Below are 26,814 nucleotides of genomic sequence, written 5' to 3'. Positions count from 1 at the left end.
ACAGGCATCCCAGATCGTAACACTGCCTCCTATAGGCAGTCCAGATCATAACTCTGCGCCCACAGGCACCCCAGATCCTAACACTGCCCCCACAGGCACCCCAGATCATAACACTGCCCCCACAGGCACCCCAGATCATAACACTGATAACACTGCCCCCACAGGCACCCCAGATCATAACACTGACCCCACAGGCACCCCAGATCATCACACTGCCCCCACAGGCACTCCAGATCATCACACTGCCCCCACAGGCACCCCAGATCATAACACTGCCCACACAGGAACCCCAGATCATAACACTGCCCCCCACAGGCACTTTAGATCATAACACTGCCCCCACAGGCACTCCAAATCATAAAACTGCCCCCACAGGCACCCCAGATCATAACACTGCCCCACAGGCACCCCAGGTCATAAAACTTCCCCCACAGGCACCCCAGATCATAACACTGTCCCCTATATGCACTCCAGATCATAACATTGTCCCCACAGTCACCCCAGATCATAGCACTACCTACAGGCTTAGGAATGTTTTTTGGACAGGCAGTGTATTTATTAAGGTTGTTACTCGTCCTAATTGTCAAAGAGAAACAAAATTATTGACAGTTTCATGGAACGTTGTTTTGTATGAGGGACAATAGTGCAACATAGCAGGCTTCAGTTCATAAATGAATGCAGCTAAATGAGTATATAAAGTATAGTGTTACATTTTCTATATAGTGTCTTTCTTTTTTGTATATAGGACTAAAATATTTTTTGTTTTAATGTTTTGTTTCTTTGTTTTCATATGAAATATTGCATATGAATAATCACACCCAGTAGATGGTGCTGTAGGCTTCTTTTTTACATGTTTTTTTCTGTTTACAAAACCCCCCCAATTGTGTACAAACTTCTTGGGTTTTGTTCAGAGCTGCTTCTGAAAAACGTGTTTTTGTTATACAGCCTGAAAAACAAGACTTTTGTAAGTGTTTGCAGCCTTTAAAATGTGTACAAAAGCCTGAAAAACAGAAGTCTGAACATGCCCTTAAGCTTCATGTTATACATACAAATTACCTGGGGCAGGGCAGTAATTGCCCCCCTACCTGAGAACTCTCACCTCTGAAACTCCAAGGTAAATGGGATTAGGACAGAGAAGGTGTCACCTCCAATGTTTCCAAAATATATGAGGAACCACAATAAGTCCCCCAAATTTCATCTGTAACTGTAACATTCCATATGGGTGGACTTAGTTAGCATAATCCATGGAATATTATTCTCAAAACAGACCCCATGTTACAAGAGGGTAACCATTCATGAATATTCAACATGTTGGCCCTGTTTGGGTTTACATTGGATTCAAGTTTGGGTGTCTTCGGCCCTCACATGGGGCTCAGCTTGTATAAGTACTATCTGTAGAGCAAAAACATTTTAGTGTTTCCATCATCTGTTTTATAGAACCTTATAAGCCCCCCATTGTATCTATAGATGGGGCCAAGGTTGTCACCCAAACTGAAGAACAAAGGCCAGCTCTTCCATTGGTGATGAATTGGCCATCACACCTGTGTTGTTTTTGTCTCAGCCTTGTGTAAATATTCAATGAGTTGGGCCATTGCAATGTGAATATAAATGTATGGAGGACTCCCAATGAATGAACAATTCCTTACAAAGAGCCAGACAGATCATTCTATCCTTACAATGAGGGAGCAGAGACTTCAATTTCACAAAAAGATCACTGAATGTAATAAAATGTAAATGTTTTTGGGAAGTGTGGGGTTGACTATACATAAACAACTTTGGGCATGGCAGACTGAACTGATTGTTATCCCCATTGGGAAGCAATGACTTCCCATAAGTGTAAAGATTTTGCCCCTTAAAAAGTGATGAGAATTCCAATCAGAAGTGATCAGTAATTTCTATACATGATAAACGTGATATTTACCAACATATCCAATCCATCCAAAGCGGAACTAAAAAAAACGGCCTCTTATGATTGGTTGGCAGCTAAATGCAATGAAAGTGGTGCTAGAACCGCATTCCACCTCCATCTTCATTCGCTACCAGGCCTTCTTTGGCCATCTGATTGGCTGTGCCAGGATGACGGAATATTTATTCATCCAGTGTATGCATGGGAAGCCAGGGAACACTACACATGTGCAGCTTTACTTTGACTTCATAGCCATTAGACAGCTAAAATGCATTATTGCAGATGGGACATTGCCTGTCCCTTTCTGTAATAATGACCGGTGTGATCATGCAAACTTTAATATTTGCTTCAGATCTGATTGTTTTATCAGTTGACAAATTAAGCTGAAGACAAAATCGGTCTGTGTGTATTAGCCCCAAAGGCCGATTTACACTTTTTGATCAACTATTTGTATTGCAATGCCCAGCAATCAGCAGTCCTTTTATTGGAATACGCTGCAAAATAGAGCGCAACACACATCCATGAGGCATTGGACCAATTGGGAGTGCTCGCTGTGCATTGCTATGGAAGAGAGAACAGCAGGGTGATCCTTGCTCATCCTTCCATCACCATAGAACAGAATTGTGCTGTGCTCGTTCATTCATCTGTTACTGGAAATTATCATGAAAGATCATTTGGAGCGACAATCATCTGATATGGGCACATGTGCTATCTTAGCCCTCAGAATACAAATTATGGTGGTTCCACCTTCCACCAATAACAGAACTCAGGTGCTCACCGCTTAAAATAAAAAAAACTGAAAAAGATAAGTTTATTGATCAATGGAATAATTTTTATATTTTATACCAAAGATTTACAAATTCAGCTTTCCAGTGGATGAAATCACTCAGTTGATGAGTTTGTGTAAAGTTGGGAAGAATGAGAAGTGTGTGTAAGGGCAACAATGGCCACCAGGTGTCGCTGTGCCCAGCCTTCGCTCCCCGTTCATTTGCATTGTAAAGCAGTGACACCAGCTGCAGCCGGATGTTGCTGTGACGAAACTGCGATTTACATGCAAGTAGGTGCCACTTGGTGTCGCTGTGACCCGCCTCCTCTGCTATATTCTTCCCGCCCGTCTAGCCTGCTGTTAGTATTGAGCGCACAGAGACCGGATTCACTCGTTGTAGGATTCACTGAGCAGCCAGCAATGCCGACCGTGGAGGAACTTTACCGCAATTACGGCATCCTAGCCGACGCAAAGGACGATGTGAGCAAGGTAAGACCGAAACCTGGTGGTGCCTGGAGTCTGGGCCTCCACTCATGTGTGTATGGGGACGGCGCTCACCTCTCCCCGGCCTCCATCATTCCTTCTGTGTGAAGATGAAGATGTTTCGGTATGAGCTTATCGGAATTGTTACATTGTTCACATTCTAACACTGATTGCCGCCTATTTGTTACTTTTTGTTATATACAAATGGAAATGTTTTGTTATTTCTGCTGCTGTTTAAACTGAACTGAGTGGCACAAATTGCTCATTGCCCCCAGCAACCTCTGGAGGAACACTGGTGGAGAAACACCAGATTTATACGCCAGGGTTCATCTAGAGGTTGCTGGGGGCTCCTTGAGTAATGAACAATTTGTACCTCTTAAGTTTAGTGCCATCAATGATCTGTAAGGGTGGAATTCTTCCCAATAGGCAGCAATGTAGGAGGAATGTCTTCCCACTTATAGCTGGGGTCCCATAAGACCTAAAAGTGGTTTCACATTTCCCTTACTGTGGCCATATTGCTTATAAAGCACAGTGATTTTTTTATGCATTATGTTATGAATTACGCAGCATGCCATGGAAAGGGAGCCTGATCACCTGCCAATCACGTGACTGGCTGTGTGTAGTAAATATTGCAGTGCTTGCTGGCTCTGTAGAGTCCCCACGGTGTTTGTGGAGGTTCCCTTTCTCCATCTTCATTGACTGTTTTACATTGGTGAGGAAATGTCTATTGCCCACAGCAATCAGATGCCATCTTGCAAGGATTTGATTCCTATAAGTGACATAAGTTTAATTTTCTGTAACCATTTACAGTTAAATCCTGAAAGTTGATATAAATTCTGTACTGACTTCTAACTCTCTTCCTTAGATCCGACGACAAGCTATCAAAGAACTATCACAGTTTGCCACAGGAGAGAACCTTCCACGGGTGGCTGATATACTGACACAACTTCTACAGTCAGGTATTGTATGATTCAGAAATTATATGAAACAAGAAGGAAGAGGTAGATTGCTTTTGGTAACAAAACAGACATTTATTTACTTAATAATTTTTGCATACAACAAATTTGACTATTCATGGTTCCACTATGTTCAGATAAACCAATAATAAATCACTACAGGGAGTATATAGTCTGATCTCTCATATGAATGGTAAGTAGTCAATGATGATAATCCTAACAAGTTTATACTCTGCCAATCCAGTATAAGTCTCGGGATCCCCTGAGGACGCCATTGAGCGAAACGTGTCAGGAAACGGCACAACTTCGAGTAGTTATATTTTATTGTATTCATAGGGTCATTGAGTCTTGTTTCAAATGATTTATTTAGACTTGGCAACTGTAATTTGTGAAATTGAATATCCCTTGGTAACCCCCCCCCCCCCCTTTTTATGGTTATTTGAAATCCAATATTGTGGGCACATATATGTACAGCCTAACTAAATGTAAATAACCTAAGAATTGGGCAATCCTTGCTCCTGTCAGAGCCTTCTCACCCATGCGGTACAGGTTGTGTATTTTTTTTCCCCCAAAGTTTATGATGATATATTTCTTTGCTCTGACTTTGATATGATTTAAATATTTACAACCTTTACCTTCTCTTTTTAGATGACTCTGCCGAGTTCAATTTGGTGAACAATGCCTTGCTGAGCATATTCAAAATTGACGCCAAAGGTAAGATAGTGCTATGTCTGTTTATCCGCCTCTGAATGGAATATATTGCATATTGGTAACTTGTCCTATATAGGAGAAACCAATTTTACAAACCCATGACCGTTATCAGAAAGGCTCAGTCTGAAATTAGTTCTCCACATCCCTTGTATTTTCTGTGTGGTTACAGATTTTCATTTCATTGTTTTTAAACTATCTGATAGCTGATCATAGGATATAAAAAATATTCTTGTATTGTGCAGGAACCCTCGGGGGATTATTCAGCCAGATTCTTCAGGGAGAAGACATTGTGCGTGAGAGAGCCATTAAGTTCCTGTCTAACAAACTGAAAACTGTTCCCGAAGATATAATGACTAAAGACGTGGAAGACTTAATATTTGCAGAATCTAAGAAGGTAATCTATACGCATTAAAAAGTGAAATGCATATGAAATATCATTGAATGCACAGGCTCCCTGTTATCCTATAGTGACGAGTTTAATATGATGCTGCTGTTTATCTGAACCCTCTGAATCCATTTTTGTAATATTCATTTACAGGTGTTGTATGATGTCACCGGTGAAGAATTTGTTCTGTTTATGAAGATACTTTCCTCTCTGAAGACATTACAGACTGTAAGCGGCAGGCAGCAGCTGGTAGATTTAGTGTCTGAACAAGCCGGTCTCCATCAAACGCTCAACCCTGCAGACCCGGACTCTGTGGATCGCCTCCTCCAGTGTATGCGGCAGGCTGTGCCACTTTTTTCTGTAAGTCTTTAGTTTCCATGTCTTTATAGTGGAACATATTACAGCAGATTAATTACTTGGTCTTTTTATCTAATAACTTTTTTATCTTGTCCTTTTATAGAAAAATGTCCACTCCACCAAATTTATGACCTACTTTTGTGAACAAGTGCTCCCTATCCTGAGTTCCCTGACCAGCCCGGCAGAGGGCATTGATGTCCAGTTGGAAGTAAGTGTGCACTTTTGGTTCCTGAAGCCATTCTGTTTAAAGCAAACTGTTATGTGACCTTACTACAGGGCCTAGGTTCTGCTTTTGGCTTAATCAGTGTGTGTTCCATCAGGCTATTCCAATTTTCTTCCATGTTCCTAAATTGAGGGAGAACCTTATGACTGCTAATCAAATGGATGCCTTTCTGGGCTGGTAGCACTGCCTTTGCGACTGAAGTAAAGCAATAAAATTTCTTGACTGAAACTCTATTTTAATTTTTTCAGGTGTTGAAGCTTCTGGCTGAGATGAGCTCATTCTGCGGAGACATGGAGAAACTTGAATCAAATTTAAACAAGCTCTTTGAAAAGCTTTTGGTAAGAATATTGTGTTATTTTAAAAATGTCAATGCCTACAAATAATAAAATCTCCCAAAGTAATTACCAGGAATATGTTGAGAATATCTTGTTGCTGTAGTGGGAAAACGGCATTTATTACTGGGGTACTTATTGTTGTCCTTTGCATTTTCAGGAGTACATGCCTCTTCCTCCAGAGGAAGTAGAAAACGGAGAGAATTCTTCCAACGAGGAGCCGAAGCTTCAGTTTAGCTATGTCGAATGTTTACTGTTTAGTTTCCATCAACTTGGACGCAAACTTCCAGATTTTCTCATCGCTAAAGTAAATGCTGAGAAGCTCAAAGACTTCAAAATCAGGTAAGGCAAATGTTTTGACCACAATAAAAGTATATTGAATGTATTGTGAAAGCGTTATACTTTGTTTTATTCTAAGTAATATATCACTTAATGTTTTCTTCTGATTGTGTTCTCTAGGTTACAGTACTTTGCCAGAGGACTACAAGGATACATTAGACAGCTTCGCCTGGCCCTACAGGGGAAGTCTGGGGATGCCTTAAAAACAGAAGAGGTGAATAGCAGATATTTTTTGTTAAAGAATTAAAGATCATATCAATGTTTTTCTACACAGTGTTGATGCCCTGATTGTAGCCCATACCAGTGTTTTAGACATAATGCCTCATACCAAATAAATGACTTTCTGCTGAGTGTATACAAAGTCCTAAAAAGGACCAATCGTGGTAGCTGTACCTGACAAAAAAAATAGGTCAAAGGACTAATCACCAGTATTGCCTGTGGTCTCTCTGCAGCTGATCTTTTTCTATTATTATATGAAGCCAGCTATTTTGAGGCAGGGATTTGCTTTCTCTCAACTGGGGTTAATCCAAGGACAGATAAGGGAATATTTAAGAGCCCTATAGGAGGCGATCCTCAAAATGTAGCAGCAGAGAAACATCTGGTAAAAATCCTTGCATACTGGTCACTTTCTAACAAGAGGCTATGGGTACTATGAGCGTACAGAGAAATCCAGGGGATCTTCTTTGATTCTACTGCCCAGATACATTTGACATTTCAAAATGTTCCTCGTATAGCAAATCTTCTAACAAATCTGTCTTGCGTTTTCTTACAGAACAAAATCAAAGTGGTAGCATTGAAAATAACCAACAATATAAATGTTTTAATTAAGGTAAGTGGCTGTACGTATATCATTGTTTTTCATATGTTGCTTTTTTTATCATAAAACCTTTTCACATTGAAATAGTCAGCTTGCAGTTCAAGGTTTGTTTTTCAAGGGCATCCCTATTATCCTGGTTTGCTTGCCTTACCTGTGTCCCTTGCAGTTTCCTACACCTCCACAGCTAGTTAGAATAGTGGGAATGTCTAGGTATGGAGAAGCTGGGTGGGTGGATTCTTCCCATGAATCTGATTTGAGTACCAACCAGGCAAACTGTACTTTTAGAACGAGGTCAAAGGGCAGTTTATTTTATTTCTCAGTAAAGGAACTCTCTAAAATATACCGTACATTACTAGTGGAAAAAGATCAGTGTCAGCCTTATTTTGCCCCAAAATGTCTGCATATAACATGGCGGTAAATATAAAGGTGTGAATTCATACTGATTACTAATATTCAAGTGCCTTAACTACTTACTATTATTTTAACACTGCTTCTTGTAATGGTGCTAAAAAAAAGTAAATTATGGCTTTTTATAAAACCAAAAAACTAAGTCATACTCAAAGGTGCATCAGCTTGTCTGAATCTGTACTTCATAATTCTTTCCTAATATGTAATCATGTTTAAATGAAAAAATGTATTTTGTTTTTATTTTAGGATTTGTTCCACAATCCTCCATCCTACAAAAGCACAGTGACGCTGTCCTGGAAGCCAGTACAGAAAACAGATATTGGGTGAGTTTGACCTAAGTGACAGTAGAATGCAGAGGTCCTGATGGCCACAAAACCTCTGCAAGATATTAAACAGACAACTGAATTGTTGCACGTATAAAGAACAAAGTAATTTTAATGCAAGAAACCTGCATTTGTAATAAAAGGTATATCCTGGATATTTATACAGCTAATAATAAATCCCCGTGTATGAAAGCTACACATAACCTGCGCAAAAGTTCTAGTTTTGAGTGTAGGTTGGTCGAAATGAGCTTCCTGATCTGTCTGATGTGTTAAAATTAGTCGGTTGATCTGTGCACTGTAAATGACTTGTATAAATTATATTTTTCAGACAAAAAAGAACAAATGAAGACACTACATCATCATCATCTTCTTCTCCACCAAAAAAGCCTATTATGGGACCAAAACGAGACTCCAGACAGATCTACAACCCACCCAGCGGGAAATACAGCGGGAGCCTTGGAAATTTGTCCTATGGTAAGTCCAGGTGAATTCATGCTCAGAATAGCCCAGCCATATCATTACTTTAAAAATAGAAACTTCAGTCCAGTATCTATGCTAGGTTTATACTGGTAGTGTAACATCTCCAATCTGCCCTTATATTAGTAATAATAGACAAATCTGTGAATGTATAATTTTTATTTTGTGTGGGGATCCTCTGCTCTCTCCAGGGAGCATGGCATAGTTATGTAAATCACAGGTTCACATTCCGGTGTCCTGCCGTAACTATGGAATTGCTTGCCTTGTATGCTGCGTTCTAATAAATTAATTTTCATCTTACAGAACAGAGAGGAGGATTCCGCAGAGGAAGAGGATGGGGCGCTCGTGGGAATCGCAGCCGAGGGAGAATCTACTAGAACAGGAGAGATTGGCATGGAGACACTCGGCTGTCTGCAGGACTACTCGATGCCTCCTTTCACTTGCCAACGGCACGGACTTTTAACATAAACCATTCTTTCTACCTTTGTACGTAATTACCGTTTTCTATCCAGACGTTCTTCAGTCTCATACAGCTACAGTAGTTTCAGCATCGCACACCGGATTCTGAGTCGCTTCCATTATTCATGTAGGGACCTGCTCAAAATGACGCACAAATCCCACCTGAAAATGAAAGCCAGAAGTGTAGCGTTTACATTCATCCTAAAGGAATGTGCAGATAACATTTCACCATAAGTGAAAACAGAAGACTTACAAGCTAAGATGGCACAATGGTGTCAATGATTAAATCCTCAGCTGACAGTCGTGGTTCAGTTTTCATTGCCAAATTACCTTTTCTCTGTTGCTGCATGCGTGCAGGTGATTAAAATACAACGCTTTTGTTCCCTAATTGTTTTTGGGTTCCCAAGTTTCCCTTGGAAATTTGGGCCAAACTTTTTATTCTCTAATTATTTATTATTTTGTAACTCAGTTGTGGCTCCATAGCCATAATTTTTTCTTTTACTTCAGGCCATTTGTTTCTTGACTAAATGTATATCTTTGGCTGACAGATGCAAATATTTTTTGTGAACATAAAGCAAACTTCCCTGTGCTGTTTATAATACAAAAACTGAATAAACAAAGTATTTTGGGGACATTATTCTTTCTTTTCCATCCAGTGAAAGATGTAGTTTGTTACTGTGGGTTTTAAATGTGCCTACAACATGAACATGATTAGGGAACTGTCATAATCTCACCCTTATATATGCACTTCCAGTGATCACTTTTGTTTTTCAGTAAGTTTTTCTGCTTTTTTTCCTGTTTGCAGAGTTCATGTCACTGGGGTGTTAAATTCTCCAGGATTTGGTCACGTTGTCAGTGCTGGCGAAAGCCAAGTGTGCTGCGTGAGCCCAATGGGTCTTAATGCATTTAACATCAGGAGCGTCAGAGTAGGGGTCAGTTAATCCAATATAAATGTGATTTGTAGTTCTGCTCTTTTGACTGCAGCTCTTTTTTTTTAAAGGGCTAATTTAAAAGCTGAGCCAATGCTGATATTTTCTACATTGACTTATTACATAGGAACCACATACATGACTACTTGCATGTCTGTAGTATTTGCAACATAATGACGACTGAGAGGCATTGACCTTTTATTGCCACTTTCAAAATGCTGATTGTGTTAGGTGTATTAAAGGATGCTTTAAGTAAACCCACCCCCCCATCTTGGTAAATTCCTTTTGTCCCCATTCTTAAAATTTTTACTGTGCAAGTAAAAGTCCTGACCAGGCCCTCTTCTCTGAACCTTGCATAGCCCTATTTATGAAGTGTTACTCTGCAGGAGGACTGGAGGGAATCATAAGCATGGTTCATCCATATCTAGATTTACATTTTAGTGTAGGATATTTAATTAACTTAAAATAAGGCTTTAGTTGTAACAAGTCAATTTTCTTTAGAAGGCAAAGCTTCCACAAGAGATAATCGGAAAAGCTGAGTATTTTGCAGCTATTGGCCTGTGTCTACCTGTCCTCCAATTATATGAGATATTTTGACACCAGCAGACCCATACAGACCTTTCCGTGGCCTTCTAATTGTAAGCAATCCTTCCAAAAGTTCAGGGAAACTTTAATTTAGCTTTTCTACAAGGAGCAAATGTCTGAAATGATTTAATTGTATTTGCATTGATACAGTAATGATGTACTGGAACCAATTAAAGAATCTTGGTAAGAACATTGTAGGGGGTCGTTGCATATTTTTGATCTTTGCTGCATGTTAAAAAAATGATTTGTAATATTAAACTTATGAAGAGTTTTAACTAAAATTGTTCCTATTTTTGGTGGACAACTTGTGTACTAAAAGAAATTGAAGAGCAGTAATGGTGTTCAGTAAATAAATGTGAGACAGCCAAGGTTTCGGTGTCATTTTAAAGCCCACCTCCTTCAATGGGCCTGATATCAGCTGGCACACAAAATTGATTTTTTTTTGGGAAGGGGGGGTGTTCTATACCTAAAGACCAAATAGGTTTAAGCTGGGTGAGAAGAAATGGTAGGTCAGAGGCAGGCCCTGTATTCTGACTTTTTAATAAAGCACCTGAGTGCTTACTGAAAAGTACGGGGTGGTGCGCCCAGCTAAAAGTGGCCGGAGAGAACACTAGTAAGGCTTTGTTCTCACTTATTGCTGGGTAGCTGTGTGGTTGCAAGCGACATCTGCTCCTATGATGGGTTTGATTAATCCCAATCAACTGCTCCTAAAGCTCAGGCGGTGGCATCCAAACAGCTGCTCAGGAACTGCAAGTGAAAACAATTATTAATAAATAGGATTTACATAGCGCCAATATATTACACAGCACTGTACATTTAAATAGGTATTGCAAATGACAGACTGACACAGGAAGCGCCTACAATCTATATACTTGCCTCTTTTTTTTTTTTTTTTTTTTTGACAAGCAAGCTGCTGATCCCTGCCCTAACAGAGTCTGTTACCGGGCCGTAGAAGCCAAAAAAAAGTGAGTCAGTGATCAGAAGGGGACAATCAATGGCACATGAGTGATCAGAACGGGGACAATCAATGGCACATAAGTGATTTTCAACAAAAAATGTGTACTGTAGTCTTCTTCATCCCCCTGAAAATAAGACCTAGGGCATATTTTGGCATTTCAAAAAATATAAGACAGTGCCTTATTATAGAGGAAACAGGGTAGCTGCTTCTTCTGCCCATGCCCGGGGGAAGATGCCGATCTCACGCATTTGCAGTGCGATCCCTCCTCACAGCTAACTACGTTACCCAATCTCACACCTACACAATGCGAGACTGGATGGTGTAGCAAGAAGGACGATGGCTGTGCCTGCCACTTCCTCTGCGCTGGAACAAAAAATTGCAGGATGACGCAGGACCGGATCGAGGAAGGGATCTGTGGGATTAGGTGTAAGGTAAGTGTAATTTTTTTAATTTTATTTTTAGTTTCGCTTTTATTTTAAAAACTTGCAATCAGGGAGGTGTTTATTGCAGAAAAAAATGAGCAATGTCCTTTCTGCAGTAACTGTTCTTACCTGCTTGTTCTCCACCCAGCTGTCAAATTTCACTTAGAATGCGTGACTCAGTGTTTGTTGCCAGGGGTTCCCAGCAATCCTGGCTTCCATTGCTGGTGCTGGGAGTCCCTGAACTCCTGTGTGCCTTGGCAGAAGTTATGTTGTTCTGGCCTGACCAATCTAGATGGCTGAAGATTCAAACAAGGAAGAAAATGGTGCTGCCTGCAATGGATCTAAGACAGGTGAGTATTGGCTGGGTTTTGTCATTTGTTTCTTTTCATGAGTAATGTAACAAACTGCTGATAATCCTGGGCTGGCAAATGTCAGTTTTGTGGATGGTTACTATGTACACTGGTTGGCATTCATCATACTCACATTTGCCAGCCATATAGTAAATATAGGAAACACCCTTTCCAAGCTGGGCCTTGTCCATCACTGCAATACAAACACAAAGTGATGACATTACAGTATGTAATCTTACAGAATGTTCTATGGATACAATTGGTTGTAAAAGCTGTTTAGAAGCTGCAGCGCTCATCCATTGTATGACTCTGGACTCGTTCAGCTTCACTGGAGTCCTGTTGGAAAAAAATGGTGGTCAAATGTTGAAATTTGAGTAGAAAAAAAATTAGTATACATACCTGTCAAATCAGGCTGGTATCCCAGAGCCAACCCTGTCAGCTGCCCCATGACCTCTCCCTCATCCCCCACAGATTGTTCCTGGCAGCGATCCGAGGCTTCCCCCGTGCACAGGCCTCTGTCATCCCTTCCAATCCTTCCATCTCCTGCTGGGATCTCCGGGCATTGCCACTACCAAGATGGCGGCGGCGCTTCCTTTTCCTGCGTGAGTCCGAGCGTGTGACGTCAGCGGGAAAGATGGCGGAGAGCAGGAGCGGGCCGCACAGCCCCCCCGACACCGGAGCCCTGACCGGCACCGCCCGCGGCCCTAGGATGGGGGCCCTTCTGCTCGGAGTGCTGTCCCTGCTCTGCCAGGCGAGGCCCTCCGGGGCCACAACACACTGGGTGGTGACAGAGGATGGCAAGATCCAGCAGCAGGTGAGAGGACACCTGAGAGAGGGGGAGGGCGAGTTGGGCACCGGGAAAACCGGGAAACTGACAGGGAGGGGGCATCTGTCCTGACAGAGGGGTAACATGGAGGGGGCTTCTGTCCTGATAGAGGGGTGACAGGGGCAGCTAAGGGAAGAGGCATACGGGGCACCCGACAGGTGAGGGGTGTAGGGGTACCTGGGAGTGGAGGGGCAACTGGACACCTGGTAAGGTGCAGGTGATATGCGGTGCCTGACGGCTGCACTTGCCTTTGGATCAGTTTGTTAGATTATGTTCAGGCTGGTGGTGATGGTTGTGGTTACCACTGCCTTGGGGGGGGCGCTACAATGAGCTTCTACCCAATAAATGGTTCAGTACAGCTCACTGCAATCAAATGTCCAAGCCCTGAATGGACTGAGCGCCTGGGCCACCGGGAGCCATGCCCCACTCCTTGCTCTAAACTTGCCCTTATTGTCTTGAGAAGTATGCCATGCAGAACACCGGGTCCCAGCTCTTCTCCAAGTTGGCATTTAACCCTGACCCTTTGGCACTCAGCTACACCCCCATTGTTACACTTTGTTGCACTTTGTGCTGATGTAATGGCTGCATTCACTTTTCTTTTTTCAGGCTTTTTCCTTCCTGCACATAACACACTTTTTGCCCTGGGGTAACTTCGCTGTTGCCACCTTTCCGCCAGCTTTCATGATTTAGACTACAAACACATTCTAATATGCAAAAGAGATTTGTAGTTTTAGGAAGAGAACTTGAAAGGAGAACATTGTTTAAATAGGACCTTAACCCCGCTATAGTCACCTGTACCTGTTCCACCACAGGGCACCACCGTCCTCTTCCTCCTTGCAATCCCCGGCCGGGGTAACGTAACTCCTGCGCAGGATCTCAGGAGTTCGTGAAGTTCAGGGGGAGCCGGGATTGTTGGGTATCCTTGACAGATCCCTAAAGCATCGCCTGTTCCTGTCTGCAATAATTCCCTGCCTGTCCCAGGATTTTTGTAAAGTGTTAAAAAAAGTGCTACAGCTTTAACTTTACTTCAACTTAATGATTTGGTTTACATAAAGTTAATTAGTGTACAGCGCTGCATTATACGTTGGCACGTTATACCTAAAGTTTAAAATTAAGAGCTCAGTGTTTAGGGGGAGAGCAGCAGAAAATGATCTTATCCTGAAAAATAAACCAGCCAGCCAATGGGCATTCTGCAATTTTTATTTGACATTTTTATACATTGACAGCACACTATTGTCATGGTGTTTAAAGGACGGGGGACCCGAGCTCTGGTCTAAGGACTCCGTAGGATCGAGACAAGTTAAAAGATGAGATCTTGGTGGTTGCAGTCTCAGGGCTGGAGCAGAGGAACCTCATGAAGCCTGTCCTTTACCAATTATCATTATTCTGTATTTATATAGCACCAACATATTATGCAGCGCTGTACATTAAATAGGGGTTGCAAATGAGAGACAGATACAAACAGTGACAGAGGAGGAGGAGAGGACCCTGCCCTGAAGAGCTTACAATCTAGGAGGTGGGGGAAGTAGCAGTACTCCTTGGTGAGCATGACAGTAAAAATTCAGATTTCACAAACCTTTGCCAGTCTGTGGCCATACATAAAGAAACTTTCGGATAGCCGTTTTTTTTATTTGGTTAATAGTTTCTTGATCTGGGGTTGAAGGTCAGATTTCTGCACAATTTGTTCCCAAATGTTTGTTTTGAGTAAATTTGTGTCACTCGGTTTCCTGTTTCTCTCTGGCATATACGTTGTATCTCTGTAGTGAATCTTGGAATGAATCTGTGTGATGTACACAGAATCTAAATACTGAATAGATATGTAAAGTATAACATACCTGTTAATAACGACCCCTCCACAACCCCAATCTACCACTAAAGCCCCCTTGCAGGAACCAATATACCCAGAGCACACATGCATTCCTGATCTAAGGTTTAGGGATTGGAAAGTAGGGGCGTTTTGGCATTTAAATTGATTCAGTATGCTCCTATTTAATGACCAGTTTAATAACTTCAAGAACCAGGCTGCTGGAACGTGACCCGATTTTAAGTAAGGACTATCTCTGTTTTTCCCAGAAACTTTTTAAAGCTGGGTGGGAAGAAGCTGTAGGCAGGTGGCAGCCCCTGTATTGTGACCCAACTCTAGAGTAACCCCCCAAAACAGCCGGGTGGTTACTGAAAAGTGCCGGGCGGTGTGCCCAGCTCAAAGGGGCTGGGGATAACACTGAGATTTATTCATAGATAAAAATACACAATTGTTATATACAATGAAACTGTGTCATGAACATACATATATGTACAGCAACCAATAATGACAGATATGGCCCGGCTATATAAAGATTATGTTCGTATCAGTCCTATGATGGGTGTCAATATCTGACACATTTCGCCCATTTGGGATTCATGAGAGAAGGGTAAAGGTATGACTATGCTGCAAATGTGGGCTGCAAGGCCTAAAGCTACGTACACACTTCCAATAATTATCGTTGGTAAACGAACGATCCTGCACGATATCTGCGAACGATCGTATAGCACCGATCCTGTACATGCGGATAACGACACGATCGTTCGCAGATATTGTACACACAATAGATACGATCGTTTGAACGATACAGGAAGTGACGTGCACCACAGGAAGTGAGCGAACGTTCGTTCATCGCGCATGCTCAGACCATGAACGATCACTGAACGACCCTACACACGATAGATGGTAAACGATCGTCGTCCGATCCGCCGGTCCGGTCGTTCATTTCCAGCGACTATTCTCGTTCGTCGGCGTCGTTGGTTACTTTTTTTACGAACGATTTTTGACCAATCGATCGTTCGTCGTTCATTTCCAACGATAAAAATTGGAAGTGTGTACGCAGCTTAAGATAACTTGTTGAAAGCCTATGGCTTTGGAGAATGTCCCAAATGGTGTTTCCAGGGAATCATTTTGATGATGGTAATTTGAGCTGGCTTATTATATTATATGCAGTATTTATATAGCGCCAACATTTTATGCAGCGCTGTACAAAGTCCGTAGTCATGTCACTAGCTGTCCCTCAAAGGGGCTCACAATCTAATGTCCCTACCATAGTTATGTCATTTTTACAGGCTAAGGTTGTTTTTAGGGGGAAGCCACTTAACCTAACTGCATGTTTTTGGAATATGGGAGGAAACCCACACAAACACAGGAAGGACCTGCAAACTCCATGCAGATAGTGGCCTGGCCGAGATTCAAACTTGGGACCCGGCGCTGCAAAGGCCGGAGTGCTAACCACTGAGCTACCGCGTTGCCCGTACGGCAAAAGGTAATCTCGGTGCCGTTGTGGAATTGGTCCCAGGTTCCATTAGGGAATTGGTCAGCAGTGAGAATTTACCGTTCGCCCAAGAGGGATTTGTTATGGGCTGCAGTGTTCAACCCAGAAATTGTTTTAGGCTGGATGGTAGGAAAATATAGGTGGGTGGCAGCCCCTGTATTGTGCTCTTCGTTAACCTTGCAACAACAACCAGGTGGTTACTGAAAAATGCCGGGTGGTGCGCCTAGCTAAAAGGGGCTGGGGAGATCACTAGCAAGTGGGAGTTCTTGCTGGGTTGCCTGCTCATAGACCTTTTGCTACAATATCACAATATGGTCTTTGTGTATTTTTATCAATGAATAAATCTAACTATATAAATGCCAAGAAGCCTCTACTTTCCAATCCCCAAAACCTTAGATCAGGGCAACCACCCATGCATGCTCACCTATTTGTTTATACAAGTATGGGGTTGGCAACACACAGACATAGGGGGTCACATCAGGGTTGCTAACCATTTTTATCTATACCGAGCACACGTGTGGAATCCAACCCGCCGTTAATGTGGCGCCTTGTGCCAGGGCCACTCATCATAAGGCTGGATTACCATCTGATGTTGGGGGTTGGATGCCCAGTCTTATCAATATACCATTCAAGGAGCCAGTGCGTGTGTATAGGATACAGAGGAGCTCCAGGAGCAAGGTGAGGATTGCAGCAGTGTTGTATGATGTAAAAGGAATACATATTAAAGTTCCTTTTAGTGGCTCAAAGCAGAACTCTCAATATAGTTACTTATGTAACTTACCTATAATGGTATTTGCTTGTTGTGCAGCAAGACTCTGATTGAGAGATGAAAAGTCGTCATTAGGTGTTTTGGGAATTGTCTGACAAATGGAAGTAGCAAAGAGAATTTTTCTGTGCAGTTCTGGGTTGCTGGTGACCCAGCAGTGCTTAAGGTGTATTAAAAGCAAAGGCTTTTTTAGGGAAGGGTTGCCAACTCCGTCAGGTGTTTGTTGCTGTGTTTTGTAAAGACTATAAGGAGTGCCGGGTCAACAGGGCAATAAGATTGTGTGGAGTTACCTATGAGTTCTCTTTTGGCAGAGCTGGTTCTGTGTGGAGCACAATGAATGAACAATAGTAGCACCGCTCTATTCAAATCTAAACTTTCATTCAATTCCTGTAGTGCTGAAGCATGCAAATCAAGGGAGTGCAAATGAACTTTCAACTTCAGTTGGCTAAATACATTCCAGGTGAATGCAAACAAAAGGCCTTTCCAGACCTGCAGTGTGAAATCGAGTGGCTAACGGCCCCTGAGCGCACAGAAAACTGCTGCTGTTAGAGGCAAGTGGCACCATGAGCAATAAGGTTGGACGCAGCTGCAAGCAGTGACTGCACAGCCAAACAGAATATGTTGTGTTTGCGAGTCACGCAGCTATCTGCTGCATGCAAAAAAGAGTGCCAACCGCTCCTATTCACTTGAATAGGTGACATTTGGATCAAGGGTAAGCCCTCGGCTCACTGCGTCCTTGAAATTGGCCTTAGGGCTTAATTCACAAAGTTTTACCCAAGCAGAGGACCATGTGACTATAACTTTAGATCTCATTGGTATCAAGCAAATAAATGTTGTGCCAGCATGCTAAAGTGAAGGACCCTTGTTCTGTGTGTTAAAGCTGTGGTCACCCTGCAGAGGTCCTCTCCCTTACCTGCTATAGTCAGAGCTAGAACCTTGCATTGATTAGACAGCCTGAGTTGTGCCAATTCAGCAGGAGGGAGCATGTAAGACCTCTGTAGTGAGGCAACTGCTTCCACACACATGCAGTAATGTCCCTTTTCAGCAGGGGCAACTGACTGTACAATTTGAGCTGTGTCATAAATTTAAAGGACTTTGTGCACCTTTTGTTTCGGAATATGTTGCCCTGATTTAAACTTCAACATCAATTAGGCCTAAAATATTCATTTTAATAGGCCTTTTATCTGTGTGTCCACTGTGCAGAAATTCCCTAATTTCCTGCCCTGGTGACTCCCTGCCACATTCAAGTATGTTGTCACTGTGACTGGAAGATAGGAGAAATTTTGGCAGCAGAAAACGACAAAAAGATCAATCCCACAGCAGTTCTAACCTCCAGTGGTTGCCAACCTTTTGGACCTCATGGACGACTAAATTCATAACTTTAAATCTGGCAGCGTGTAGTAGAAGCAAGTGCGCATGCGACAGGTCCGGAATCTGTACTGCGCATGGGCTGAGCTATGTGTCACTCAAAAGGGAAGACATCATAATGCCAGAACCCACCCACTCCCATCGCAGGCTCAGACCTGCTTGCTAAACATCCTGGGGGACAGTAGTGCAACTTTTGTTGTGTCCATATGCAGGTCAGGAAAAGGGCCCCGCTGGGGGGCGCGCTGGCCAGAGCCGCAGACCACCAGTTGGCGACCACTGCTTGATGGTGTTTTTTTTTTTTTTTTGGTGTTCTCTTGGTATCTCACATCACCCTAATTCTTGTTTTGCAGGTGGATTCACCAATGAACTTGAAGCATCCGCATGATTTAGTGATTCTGATGAGACAGGAGACCACCGTTGGCTACCTCAAGGAACTAGAGGTGACTTTATTCCTGTGCAATATTCTCCCCAGAATTTTTTTTATTGTGTGGGAGGCAACAGTAGGTGGGTTGCAGCCCCCTTGTTGTACCCACATTTTCAGTAATCGCCCAAAAACAGCCGGGAGACTTCTGATAATTTAGAACACTTCTGTGCCTTGCAATCTCCTAATTTTACACCTTTGCTTTGCCTATTTTGTAACCTGCTGTTTTTTTTTTTTTTTTCTTTCTACAGAAACATTTAGTTGCTCAGAAGATTCATATAGAGGAGAATGAAGACCGGGACACGGGGCTGGAGCAGAGACACTACAAGGATGACCCTGACTGTGTTCTAGCCAAAGTGCCTCTGGGTGACATGGACCTATATGATGGAACTTATATGCCACTGGAGGACAAAAATATCAAGTAATGTGTTATTTACCTCTCAGGCTTAGCTGTTTGCCTGTGTGTTTATTATGATGTCTCTATTTCAAATGGTGTTCTTTAAATACCACAAGGTGGCTACTTAAATCCAGACTTCTATTCAGTCTTGAACAGTTGTGCAGACTCATCTCCTGGACAAAGTGCTTTTTGATTTCAATACACTCTGTGTGAGTCTAACTTTGTACATCTGAGGCTGCATGAAGTCAAACCGACCTTTCATCATTCCATGGCCAGAAGACTTTCAGCATCATGTAACTCCTTTTTCCGTAGCTGAACTGTCCCTGGCCTGCTCCTTTAATTCGTTTGAATTCACTCCATTCCATTCAATTATGGAAGCTCTGCAATACATGTGACTGTTACCTTGCAGTCCCTTCTACCAGTTATGTAATATTGGACATACACTTACTATGCCATTAGGCAACGTTCTTCATTTTAGTTCAGCAGACAGGTCCTGACCCTGTGTACAGGTTTCATTTAAAGTGAAACTAAAGTTGCCCTTTTAAGTTTCCGTAATCAGGCAGGTCATTATTGCAGAAAGGGCATCAAATTTGCTCATCATTTTAGTGTACGCCTATTGGGCTGGAGCTCAAGGATCACTTTTTTTTTTAACATGATACTATTGCTATATATTGTGAAAGGTCAGGAATGTATTTATGTTGACTGGTATCTTCCTTCAAAGTTTAGTAAAATGTTAAATAAATACATTGCAGTTATCTGCCTCATTAGCAACCAATTACAACTAAAACTTGTTATACAAAAATTCCTGCAGCAAATCTGAAGTGTGACATAAACATCCACCTTCATATTGGAAGAAACCTTTGACATAGTAATAATATGTTCATGTGATATTACTCCATACTTATTATGTTAGCAAACAAAAGAAATGTTGGGATTATTTGTACATCAAACATTAGTAAATGTTCCCGTGTATTCAGTGTTATTTGATTGTGCATGTGATGGAAAATATAAGCAGTGCAAAAAGCTTGTAGCCTTGCCTAGTCAATCTCTGTTTACTATAATCAGATCGGCAGAAAGGTGATAGGTTGCGGTTTACTGCTTCTTTTTGCAATACATTATAATATGTTACTGATTAAAACTGATATTCTCCACCATTGTTTTGTGTATAGATGTCCTAAGAATTATGAAACCTTTGACAATATTCACTTTGTGTTTGGATTTGCAGCCCCGAAGATTATGTGGATGTACATAGTACTTTGCCTCCTGATCTGAAGCAACCAGATTGCACCAGTATCTCAGAGCTTCCATTCAGCATCCATGCCTTTCAGCACCTGAGGGTACGGACATTTGTTATAAATATCCTAAAGCAGTGTTTCTTACCAGAATTCTGTGGAGTGCTAGGGTTCCTCCAGAGGGTTGCTAGGGGTCTTTTGAGCAATTTGTGCTTATCAGGTCAGTGTAATGCTGGGTACACATGTGCAATCTTTCATGATCCTTTCCAATGATAAAAGACTGCACAATGCATGAATGAGCATTGTACATACAGCGCCATTCTGCTTTATGGAGAGGGGAAAATGACGGAGAGGCACACCTCTGAGCTCTCTCCCCCTCCCCTTAACTTTCTTTTCGATCGTTCATGGACCTGCCTGATTGGATCTACGAATGACGAGTGCTATACACATGCCAGATTCTCGTCCAATATTCCAATATCAGCTCTGAGGCAATGCAAGAGGAATTCTTCCTACTGACCACAATACTTATATACTGTCAGCTTTGAATATAGCAATTATAGCCAGGGTTCCCTGAAGACCTGAAGTTATTTTAAGGGCTCCCCCCAGTTAAGTCAGGAAACCCTGCCCTAAAGGGTTGATACAATGATACAATGTCTGTGATAAGCCGACCCCAACCTATTGATGACTTTACAAAGATTCCCTTCACCAGAATAGCCAGTGTTGTCTGGTGTCAGAACCTAGTACTGGCCGTTGGCAGGCAACTAATAGTCTTTTATGTTTTAAATACAATATTGTATTAAATCTGCAGGAAGATATTGTGATCCTGCCTGTAAAGTACCCATGTAATGAGTTTACAACAATCTCCCAGTTATGCTTTTAAATTGTCACTTTTTACACCTCTGCTGGGAACTAGAATTGACCATTCCTACATACATGGTGCAGGCATGGCCAGCATTATTAGTAAGCCAGTTCATATTTAACATCTTCAGCTGATGCTGAAATAAATGCACACATGCTGATTCCTAACAGTCACTTCCAGTAGCACTGAGATGCCAAAACGGGTGAAAACAAATGGCAGATATTTTAAATACATGGGCTTTAAACAAACCTAATGTTGCATTTAAGATTTATTTAGTGGTTATGTGTCCCTGTGAGAAACTGCCAGAACCTATTTATGCATTCTACTTTTTATTTCTCATTATAAAATAGGGGTAGGACTCCGGACATATGAGTGCGATTTTGTAATCGTCTCCCTCCCTTGCTAACAACTGATCCCTTACAGTTTGTACACAGCAATATCTATCACATGTTTAGGAACCTTATTATTTTTACATGTATTTAATATTTTCTGTATCCTTTAGGGCATACAAGAAAGGAAGAACCTTTCAGCACCTTTACTACCTAAAGAAGATCCTATATTTAGTTCTCTCTCCCAGAAGCTGGGAAAAAATGTGGATGATATCGGTCATCGAATATATGAAGCCCTTGAGAAGGTAAAGAATGGAAACCTACTTTTCTAGCTTTGTAGAAAGCAGAGCTGTCACACTTTTTTGCTAGATCTACCATTTGCATGCTACACTTGGAGTGTAGAGAATACTGAAGGTCCAGACATGTAGCTAAGCTACAAGGAGCCTGATTGGTTTCTACACCTACTGCCTTCATCTTCTTTAGTGCCCTATGTAAATAAGCACAGTCATGTAGTACCTCAAATACATTTACAATAAGCAGTAAAAGGAAATGGGGAGCTGTAAAGTGTAGGTAAGGGTCAGGCGCACTTCGGAAATTAGCAGAAGCTTCCCAAAGAAATGTTTGTAGCTTAAGAACCCGAAGGCTTGCACTCTATTGCAAGGCTTTATTGAATGGGGTTTTAATAGTTTTGCTGCAACTATTTATACCTGAATGAAGAGTCTATTCTTATTACTGTTTTTTTTTTTTTTGCAGAATACCACTTCCTGGGTTCTATATAACATGGCATCATTTTATTGGAGAATAAAGAATGAGCCTTATCAAGTGGTGGAATGTGCCATGCGAGCTTTGCACTTTTCTTCCAGGTTAGATGTTTGTCAAAACTTCCTTCTGTATTGTAATGTGTTTAGACATTTAGTATATCTCCATAACAAAACTAGCTGCTCCAGTGTTCAGTGAGGCTTCCTGTGAGTGGACTTGACCCCATGGTCTGCTATGGATCCAAGTATTTGGAATGCATTGCCTAGCTGCTTTATAATTTGATGCCTTTGCAGCCACTATCACAGACCATCTTGTGCTATCAATTAGAGAGCCCTTGACTGTTATGCCTTGCTAAGTTAATAAAGTCCGCTTGCACAGTACTAAAAAACTGAAACTGTGTATCAAATCAGTGAACGTAGCTCATATATTGACACACTGTGCTGGCGAATATTGCACAAATGCATAATAATAATTGTACAATGTGTAATATTAAATTTTTAGAAGAATCTTGAAAAAAAAAAATAAATGTGAGCGCTGGGTATTCTCAGTTGATATCGCCCTTTTTCAGTCTTTGAACAGCAGGGTTTATACTGAGAGGGGGAAGCAGCACACAAATCCCGCATGTTATGTTGTACTTTCAAGAAGCATACTGATAGGAGAAAGCAATGACAAACTCATCAGCGTGCTTTTGAACTTGCCTTTCTAATCCTCTTTTCTTTGCAGACACAATAAGGACATTGCACTACTGAACATGGCGAATGTTTTGCACCGTGCACATTACTCGGCCGATGCTGCTATCCTTGTTCATGCTGCACTTGATGTATCTCCTGGGCTTGATGTGTCCACAGACTCCTTAGTCAGCCACTACACCCTTGGCAACATATATGCAGTGAGTGTCTGGGGCTAAATCGTGTAGCATTTGTGGAGCTAAAATTAATATTTTATGTTCCCAGTGATTGTTTTTTAGTACTGTATTGTGTCCTCCATTGGTTCTTCTTATACTGGTGCTCCTTTATTAGTAATGCCTTCACCATTGCTGCTCTGTTCACTTTAACCCCCCCCCCCTCCAAAAAAAAAAGTTTTTGTGTCCACATTTTGTGTCCTTCCTATTCCTTCCTAGTTCTTCCTATTAGGAAACATATCATTGTAGTGCCACCAGTTAGTACTCTCTTTATTATTCTGGTCCTTGGAGTCATGGTCCTCCCAATGTTCTCCACTGTCAACCACCCCAGTTCATCACAGTCCTTTACTAACCTAATGTTTGTATAATTGTAGATGTTGGGGGAATATAATCACTCAGTGCTCTGCTACGATCGTGTACTGGAGTCACGACCTTTCTTCTACGAGGCCGATAAACGGAGGAAGGCTGTTTTGTGCCAACAAAAACTAGAGCAGAAGCTGGAAGCCCAGCATAGGTAAATATCCGCTGCTTTCTGCTGGGATTGATCTGACTCCAAACTATTTTTTTTTTAATTTAAACAGACTACTATTTGCTTCCAGACAGACCAAATGGGTCTTTTGCTCCTAAAATTCACAATATTGTTTCCATCCAACGTAAATGAAAGTACTCCATTTCTTGTCAAAGAAATTCCTGATAAACTAGGAGTTTTTGCGCTCCCAAACAGGGCACAAATATAAAGGATATACAACGTATTTAGTTAGAACTGTTTTAATAGGTTCCAAGATATTTTTTATCACCATACATTAAAGCAGTACTAGTGGTAAGCTAGAAGATTAGTTGGTATTTGAAGGTTATCTTGCCCTAAGCAGTGTTCTCCCCATAAATTTTTTGAAGCTGTAGGTGGGTGGTGGCCCCTGTATTGAAAGAAACTTCCCATTATTGTCTGGATCTGCTTCAGTCTGTAAGATTCAGTCAGCCATTGTATCCTTTAGGAAGGTCAATTCCATTTTTTGTAATCCTAGATGGCCCCCTGTAAGGGAGCACAGACTTCCTGTCATCTTCTTGGTGCCTCTGGTAAACCGTCATTCAAACCTTTGATCCTAATAATCAGGCAAACAATGTTTGAGTGCACTCTGCTAGATGTGCCTCTTGAATCATTTAGAAGTTTCCTATGTCAGCAAGTCTGACATTTTGTCTTCTGTTCACATGTTTTCCAAATTATTTCAAGTTGCTGTTGCAGCCTCATCAAATGCCAACTTAGGGTATAAGGTTTTTAAGGTGGCTCTTTGAGCTGTGGATAGTTCCCAGTTTTGAGTCGGACTGCCTTTGAATGTCCTGAAGGTAAAAACTTCCTGTGTTCTTCAATAGATGAAAAGCAAAATGTATGATCCTGGGACCATTAGGAGTCAAGGGAGGGAAGAGGGGATTTGAAGGGGAGGGGTATCCTAAAAAAGGCTGCTGTTGTGCCTGTTGATTTATTTAATTTTTTTTTCTAATAATAGTATAGCTGTGTAATGTTAAAAAAAAATTGCATTGGGTGTCAAAAATATATTATTTTATTAAAAATGTTCTACAGGTTATAGATCGCAGTAATATAACGATGTAGACTTTAATGATTCCACTGAAGTAGAAAGCTTGAGAAAAACTATTCCAAAGAGTTTCCAGCACCACCACTTCTGAATATATTGCTAACCCCAGGCCATTCTTGTATGTTACTGAACTGGTATTTCTCCACTTTTTCTCTCAATAGGTCTCTGCAAAGAACTTTAAATGAACTGAAAGAATATCAGAAGCAGCATGACCATTACCTGAGACAGCAGGAGGTGCTGGAGAAACATAAGCTGATCCAGGAGGAGCAGATCCTGAGAAACATCATCCATGAGACACAGATGGCCAAAGAGGCTCAGCTAGGTAATTCCTAGCTGTCTCCTTTTTGTGTAATAGAACATAGAAATTGTGCAAAAGAAATACATTTCAACTACCATGATAAAGTTCTCCACTCATGTAACTTCCAAGCCAAATGTGGACTTTGAAGTTTGTGCAAGGAAAAAGGTATACAGTGTGCCTAGTGCCAGATTATCTATATCATTTTTTTTTAACAGGGCCAAGATAGTAGATAGTATAGAAGGGTTTAATTGGCAGATTCCCTCTATATCTTCAGTGGCGCAGATTAAAAGTGCCAAAGTACTCTAGTAATTTTTACCAGACTGTCATCACAAGTGGAAGGCTGGAAACATTGATCAAGTAGGGAAGGCATAGATTGTGTAGCACCCCTAAGTTAGAAGTTCCTTTTACCTTTTTGGCACAAATACACTTCCCACTGAATCCTGTATTGTCGTCTTCTAATACAGTGCTCTGCTGTCGAATACCTTGTCCCATTCTGCCATCTTGGTTCCTGGAATTGACTGTCACTAATAATTGTAGTGCATGTGGTCATAGCTTTCTTCCTGGGGTGCATGCATGATGTAATATCCCAGAATGCTGTGGTCACTTTGGTGCTTTGCCATTTTTGGCTGGTGGAGGAATTGGAGAATAATACCTAAGCAAGAAGTTATTCATTGTTCTAAAATAACAGTTCTCAAAAAAGTGAATATGTAAGAAGACATGAGATAGAAGCCATAAATGAGAAAGTGAAAAAAATGAATGGTGGTTCACTTTTTAATAGGGTGTTCAAAACAATTTTGTATATTTTTTTTTTTTTAATTTTGTGTAGGATATGTATCAGTGACAGCTATATTGTCCTTTTGTTTTTGTAGGAAACCATCAGATTTGTCAGATAAGCAGTCAGAAGCATAGCCTGCATTGCCCCTGGGATCTGCCTGTGCGTTATCATCGAGGAGACATCTTTGAAAATGTGGAACATGTATTGGTAAGGATTGAATTTAATCGGATTTGGCACCAGGTTATAATTAGGTAAGGATTTATAGAAGTAAAACAATTGCAGGAACAATAACATACACATTTCTGAACATTCCGACCTGCTTAAAAGCACTAAAAAATTTTCCAGCATTTTCCTCATTTAGAGTAAACTAGCACTTTGAAATTCTACGAGTATCTACGAGTATCAGGGCACCTCAGTAAAGTGTAGTTCTGTTGATCCAAGGAAAACAGACCACTGAGAACATACAGGCTTGATAGTCTGCAAAATACCCAGGACCAATCTGTTGGACCAACCTCTTTGCCTCTATAATTTAGGACTATATTAATCAAAGTACCATCAAAAGGTACCACATGTTCAAATTCTGGCATCTTCCAGTGAAAAGTATATGAATCCCAGAAGAACCTTGTAAAGCTTATTCTCCCAAGCAAACATTCTTGCTTGCTTGAATGAAAAAGTAGGGTATGAGGGTTGGTAATGCAAATGGGTTTGTATTGGTTAACAAATTCATTCAAAGCACTGAGCTGTTAAGTGTGTAAAAGTGAGTCACCAATGTCCTCACTTCACCTACTGACTTTATTATAAAATGTTGC

At 41.4% G+C, this 26,814-nt stretch overlaps 2 protein-coding genes across 2 annotated transcripts in view; both read left to right on the top strand.

The window, feature by feature from the left end:
- Positions 1–3,022: 3,022 nt before the first annotated feature.
- API5 (apoptosis inhibitor 5) lies at positions 3,023–9,579 on the top strand. Its single transcript, XM_072422223.1, is given in 14 exon segments — positions 3,023–3,169; positions 3,171–3,279; positions 4,021–4,114; positions 4,760–4,825; positions 5,065–5,216; positions 5,361–5,567; positions 5,668–5,772; positions 6,036–6,125; positions 6,280–6,461; positions 6,579–6,672; positions 7,231–7,287; positions 7,930–8,006; positions 8,335–8,480; positions 8,787–9,579. Coding segments are annotated over 14 exon segments (1,530 nt in total). The 5' UTR covers positions 3,023–3,092; the 3' UTR covers positions 8,861–9,579.
- A 3,222-nt stretch (positions 9,580–12,801) lies between these two features.
- The window catches only part of TTC17 (tetratricopeptide repeat domain 17), a 50,567-nt gene continuing 36,554 nt past the window's right edge, over positions 12,802–26,814 (top strand). Inside the window, exons 1-10 of the mRNA XM_072422222.1 lie at positions 12,802–13,000; positions 18,796–18,885; positions 19,118–19,287; positions 20,489–20,600; positions 21,857–21,988; positions 22,437–22,546; positions 23,166–23,331; positions 23,718–23,857; positions 25,094–25,254; positions 26,100–26,212. Coding sequence (XP_072278323.1) covers positions 12,821–13,000; positions 18,796–18,885; positions 19,118–19,287; positions 20,489–20,600; positions 21,857–21,988; positions 22,437–22,546; positions 23,166–23,331; positions 23,718–23,857; positions 25,094–25,254; positions 26,100–26,212 — 1,374 coding nt within the window. The 5' untranslated portion in view covers positions 12,802–12,820. The remainder of the gene's footprint in view (positions 13,001–18,795; positions 18,886–19,117; positions 19,288–20,488; positions 20,601–21,856; positions 21,989–22,436; positions 22,547–23,165; positions 23,332–23,717; positions 23,858–25,093; positions 25,255–26,099; positions 26,213–26,814) is intronic.

This window comes from Pyxicephalus adspersus, chromosome 9, assembly GCF_032062135.1.
Source record: "Pyxicephalus adspersus chromosome 9, UCB_Pads_2.0, whole genome shotgun sequence".
Lineage (NCBI taxonomy): Eukaryota > Metazoa > Chordata > Amphibia > Anura > Pyxicephalidae > Pyxicephalus > Pyxicephalus adspersus.
The sequence above is the reverse complement of the archived record's forward strand: the minus strand, read 5'-3'. Positions and strand labels throughout refer to the sequence as shown.